Source organism: Pygoscelis adeliae, unplaced genomic scaffold (genome assembly GCF_000699105.1).
Source record: "Pygoscelis adeliae isolate BGI_AS28 unplaced genomic scaffold, ASM69910v1 Scaffold338, whole genome shotgun sequence".
In the NCBI taxonomy this organism is placed as follows: Eukaryota; Metazoa; Chordata; class Aves; order Sphenisciformes; family Spheniscidae; genus Pygoscelis; species Pygoscelis adeliae.
Genome location: NW_008825305.1, coordinates 265537 through 271201, shown reverse-complemented (window position 1 = coordinate 271201; position 5665 = coordinate 265537). Strand labels below are relative to the sequence as shown.

Sequence of the window (5665 nt, the reverse complement as noted above, 5' to 3'; positions counted from 1 at the left end):
GGTGGGGCCCGTAGCTGGGGCTGCAGGTTTGGGCCGGGTACCCGGCGGCTGGGGCAGCGCCCGCGAAGGGGATGGGGCGCCCGGAGGAGGGAGGGTGGTAGCCGGGGCTCTGCTGGGGGAGATGGGCGGCCGCGCTCCCTCCCACGCCAAAGCGCCCGTCTCCGTTAAAAGTGTCACTGGCGGGGCTACCTGAGCAAGAGGGGAAGGAAGGGGAGCTTTGCTCTAAATGGTGGTAGGCGCCCGTCCCACGGTTACAAATTGCATACTCTAAGAAGGAGTTCATCCTAGTATTGTCCATCTGCCACTGATGGAGGAGGGTCAGCCTGTTTTGGGGGGGATTCCGCCTGCCCTACAACCTTTAGATAGTATGTCAAAGCTGTAAAACTTCCTTCCATGCATCGCCGGCCCTCGAACCCCCGAGCCTTCGGCGGGGCCGGGGTGGGGGCAGGGGCAGGCGGCCACGTGGTCCGCCCCCAGCCCAATGGGCGAGGGGCTCCTGAAGTTTGTCACATCTCTGAGCTCATCCATCAAGGCCCTGACATTTGCATGACAAAGGGGTTTCAATCAAACCCTGCCCATCAATCTGATAACAACACGAATACGTCAAAATCTTTCCTCAAAGACTTTAAAAGAGAGGAGGGAGGTGGGGTGCGGGGAGGTGGAGGGGAAGAGGGGCTGGGGGAAGAATTGGAATTATCCAGGACTGTTTTAAGTGCTAAAAAGGCCCCCAAGTTACGTGATTAGCCAATTTCAGCAGAACTTCCCCTTGCCCCAACTTACAAAGGTTTTCCCCAACCCTAGCTCCATGTGAGAAAAAGAAAGACAGAGGGAAAAGAGGTAGGGAGGTGTGACTACTCTTCCCCCCAAGCACAAAAGGATGCTCTTTTCTTCATTGCGAAACTTCTCCCTAGAAAGTGGCTCGAACACGTTTGGCGTTTTCTGGGCTGAGGAGTCTAATAAAAGCTCCTAAGAAAAATAAGCTCCATGTGTTTTAATTTTGTCACACCGGCTTTGTGTCTAGGGCCAGTCTGGGTAAAAGCAATGTAATTAAATCAATATTCTAATGAGGCGATGAAATAAAGTTAGGAAGACAGACTGTCTTTTGTTGGAGAAATACCATGCCCAGCTTAGCAGTTGGAAGAATGGAACTAAAAACCATCCGTGTGTCTATCTAAGTATCTTCCTATCCGTCCACTCGCCCATGCGCCTATCTGCGCATTCATGGGAGATGTTTTAAGGGCTTTAACCAATGCTGGAACTTTAAGCTCTGCTTTTCCATGGCAAACCTGGTTTGATCTTTCCCCGAATCTGTTGTCAGGCTAGAGCTTTCCCCTGGCAGAGTCCAGCTGATGAGTAGGTGGAAAGACACTGACTTCGGGCCGGCCACTCCACTGCTCAGAGAATGGAAACATAGGTAGGCAACATTTATTTACTTGTTAGCAGAAGGGAGACAAGAGCACCCAACAATATGACGCCCACAGTCATTTGTTACTTGTCAGGATATTTACTGGTTATTCAGCCTCTAAGAAGAACCAGGAGGGCTCTTTTTTTTTTTTTTTTTTTCCCCTCCAGGCCAAAAGTTCACTTTGAAAGGCATAAACCCGTCCTTTAGTTGGTAGGTTTGGCTGACGCAACACGTTGGGGTAACATTTGTTAAGAAAGTGCAGCACACGCGGCCATGGCATCAACCTTCCTCCCTTCTTTAAATCCCCCCGAGAGAAAGCGTGAGTTTTAGCCAATTACAACTCTCGTCCTTCAATAAAAAGAGTAAGGAGAAAACTATTTCCAGAGCTGCGCGCCTATTTATTCATTTATTCTGCCGACTTTGCTGATGCCGAGGTATTCAAGAAGAAAATCTTTTAAGTTACAAATGTTCTCTGAAACTCGCTACCTCCTTTTTTGCATAAAACAAACGAAAGTGATTATAAAGATTCAAAGCAACTCTCGTGTCATTCGCCTTGCAAGAGAAATCGGTTTCTAATTTGATTCCAGGAGTGCTTTTTATATTATGTTGCACTCGCGTTTAAATTGGATGTATTATATTTAAACGATGCTTACAATAGATGATTTATGGGTGTAAAATGGAAAAAGAAAAGGATAGATGTTTATTTCATCCTTGAATCAATTGTTTCGTATTGTCTGATAATTTTCCACCATGATCTCGCTCCACTGTTACATTAAGGGGGTGCTTTATGTCGTTAAAACGCAGCTGTCTTCTGGAGTTTCAGAATTAGCTCCGAGAGAGCTCACTGCTGCGGAGTTACGGAGGGAGGCAAGTGTTGCCGTACGTCCCATCCCAGGGAAGGCTAACCCGAGGTTTCGACCTGGGGCGGCTCTGGGGTGAAAGCACAGAGTTTCTTCGGTTGATGGGGAAAAAAAAAAAATCGGATAGGACGGGATCAAAATTTTAGCCGTGTAATGCAGCAAACATCCCGACCCGAGCAGGCGGTGAAGTGCGGTCCTCGGGCTCCTGGGAGCCACTCCAAGCCCGTCTTTCGGGGGACAGGGAAGATACTGGTGAGATGGGTGGGGGAAGGTGAAGATAGAGCCAGGGAGGGGATGTGCGGAGCTGCAGTCACTTTGGCAAAGGCTTTTTTTGTCCCTCTGTTGAGGCAACTGTCAGATCGCGAAAGATGGGGTGTTGGAGCCGATTTCCTCCCAGAAAGGGGCCGCTGCCTTCCCGCTCCTCCCTGCCCCCCGGGCGCTGCGGGGCCGCTCGCCATCTGCTCCTCCCCGCAGCCTGCTCAGGCCCCTCACTTCTTACCTGCTGTGGGAGCCCAGGCAGCAGAACACCGGGCAGATTTCGGGATGTGGCGGGACGGAAGGTGCTGGGTTCCCACCCCCCACCCGGGGCCGGCACCCCCGGGGCTCCCCTGGGCGCCCCTTCCCGGAGTTGCGGGGCTGACCCCGGCCAGGGCGAGCGGGGTAGCTGCGCTTCAGCCCACGCTGCCCTCCGGCTCCGGCTTACTTCCCCAAAGCGACACGGTCTTCCCCAAAATACATGGCTTGTGGCGACTGCGCGGGATTTTCGAAAGCCGCAGCGTCGACGTGCGTGCCCGCACACTGGGAATCGCTTCTCCAAATTTCCTTCTTAGCCCCTTGCCCCGGATTCGATATCAAATTACTGCTGTTATTATTACTATTATTAATGGTTTTAATTCCCCTTGTGGAGAAGGTGGGGGACCCATTTTCACTACAGACCTTCATAACCCGCAGGAGAGAGAAATACCGGATTATTGTGAACAACCAATCGCCGCGTGAGCCTAATTCTATCACTTACACGTTTATTTCTTTAAAACCTCCTTTATGGGAAGTTGAGAGAGGGAAGGCGGTCAAAGAAAAGGTGTAGGTGGACATTCTCAAATTATCAGAGCTCTGTCCTGCACGCAGACACACCCCAACAGTTACTTAGCCTTTCATTATATTTATTACTTGATTTTCACTTATGTATTGAGGGAGGCAGTAATTATTCCTACCCCCTAATCCACAGACGGCACCGTTTCGGAGATGCTGCTGTCTTTCACTCAACAGGATTAAAATAAAATATCTGGTGATGGATGAGGATAGAGGGTGAGCGGGGAATTTTTAGCTCTTTGATTCCTGGAAAAAGAAACTGTGCTGCCCAGGAGCTGGGTCGGCTGGTCCGTGGGAGGAAGAGGAAATCACTTCTTTGCCTGCTGGTCCAGATCTCTTGCACGGCCCTGAGTGTGCAGCACTCCGCAGAGAGCTGCTTTCCCACTCCCCGAGAGCTGATGCGGGCCTAAAAGCCCTTCAGGAGCTGCCGCCCCTAAACCCCAGGCTTTATTTGATGAGCAGATAAGAAATGAGGAGGCCATCAGCAGAACAACATCGTTTGTCCGCGGAGCTCTTGGCGGCGGGGGACCTCTCATGCCCACCAAAGGCATCCCGTGCCCTTGACCCCTCCACCCACCCCGAGGCAGAGGGACTTGGTGTGACAAATCCTGGGGCAGCTCATCGGCTCGCTGTCCCGGGGTGGAAGCCCACCCACACCCCCTCACTATTAAATTAGCAAGATGCGGCTTTTGGCCCCTAAGGGAAAACCACGCCTTTTGTTCCAGCCCGATGAAGACATCTTACTAAAAGAAACCTTTTCTTGAGAGCAGTTTCTCCCTTTTAGCGGCATAAAGCGGCTCCCCGAATCTCGGGGCTGCAGCAGCCTGGGAGGGAGAGCGAGGGGAGATTTCTCCCTTCCCTAAGAGGCGGCTTGTTTGCTTTGAAACAACTCTCCTGGCATGGAGGATAGGGCCCTTCTGAAGGCGGTTTGTGGGAACACCTCTTGTAAGAAATCTTTATCCGTGACAGACCGGGGAGTTCTCTGTGCAGGCGACACAGAAGGAATGAGGCATTTCCAAAGGCTCCAGAGCCCTCAGAGTCTTCAGACGCTTCGTTTTGGAGTCAAATATAACTCTCTGCGGAGAAAGTTTGTGTCGTGCGTAAGAAATGTCACTTCTGGCTCCTGGAGGGGTGATTTATAAGAAGCGCTGCTGGCGCTGGGGGTGCGTGTTTGGCTGCGGACTTCGTTATTACCAAAAAGGACTTGTCCCTAGAAATTGTCAGAGAAATTTATAGCCCCGGCATGTGTCTTGGTTAGATCATAGCCTGCTAAGCTATATTTGGGGCTAAAAACTGAAGAGGGAAAATAAAATAGCATGTGGAAAAATGCTTCAGAGTTTGGGAGTTCAAAGAAATGCAGAAGGAATCCTTTTAATGAGTTACAAGCACCGGCCTATCCCCGAGCTGCAGAATAAATACGAGACAATTAAGATAAGATATAATAATCCTTATCTCGGGAGCTCTCGGGAGCAGGGCGGCGGATGGCTGGGGACCGGCACCGTGACCGGCTCCAGCACGATGTTGTGAGGCGCCCGGGATGGGGACGGTCCCACAGGTGGTCAGCATCCCCCGGAGGGGATGGGAGCCTTCTTAGCCAGGGAGAGGGACGTGTTTCGTGTTCTCGGTCTCCTGACCAACACTTTGAGTGGAAGATTTGGGTGAGAAATGCCACTTTGGATATTTTTTTCCTTTTCAGGGTGGCACAAACCCCTCAAATCCCGCCTCCTCCTGCGCCAAAAGATCAAATTCCGCCTCCGATGGCTCTGGAGAACCTGTCCTGTTTCCTTGTGAATCGCATCGGCTATTTCTATGTGGTCCCCAGGGCAGAGGTGTGTCTGTAAGCCGGGTCGTCTCACTAATGAGGTTCATTTAAGCCTTTCTGCTCGGTGAGAGTGGAGAGGAGAGGTCTGTATCTGCTGCTCCCGCGTACAGGGGTGCTCTTTCTCGTAGCGGGCAGACCCTGTGGGCTCCTCATCCCGGCTGAGCCCCGCTCCAGGCGGTCCTTGCCTTCTCCCGGGACAGCTCGGCGACCCCGAGGGACCCTTGTCCGGGCCCGGCTGGGTCTGGGCTCAGGGCTGGCCTCGGGCAGCTCCAGGGGGGTGCAGGGCCGGGGATGGACCCGGAGGGTCCCAAACCCTCCGCGTTTCATTCAGACTCAGCACCTGGCAGGCCCGGCGCGGGCTAGCTCCAGCTAAACCCGGCTTTTAGTCAGTGCATGAATTCATTAACACCTTCATCAATGTTGCTAATATTAGTAGGTCAGCATTATTGATATCAACCAGCGTTAGTTTAAACAGTATCCCGCTGGCGC

At 52.1% G+C, this 5665-nt stretch overlaps 1 protein-coding gene across 1 annotated transcript in view; it reads right to left on the bottom strand.

The window, feature by feature from the left end:
- HOXB1 (homeobox B1) overlaps nucleotides 1–298 on the bottom strand; it is a 1647-nt gene extending 1349 nt beyond the window's left edge. The window contains exon 1 of the mRNA XM_009330156.1: nucleotides 9–298. Within this exon, the coding sequence (XP_009328431.1) occupies nucleotides 9–298 (290 nt within the window). The remainder of the gene's footprint in view (nucleotides 1–8) is intronic.
- Between the last annotated feature and the right edge of the window lie 5367 nt (nucleotides 299–5665).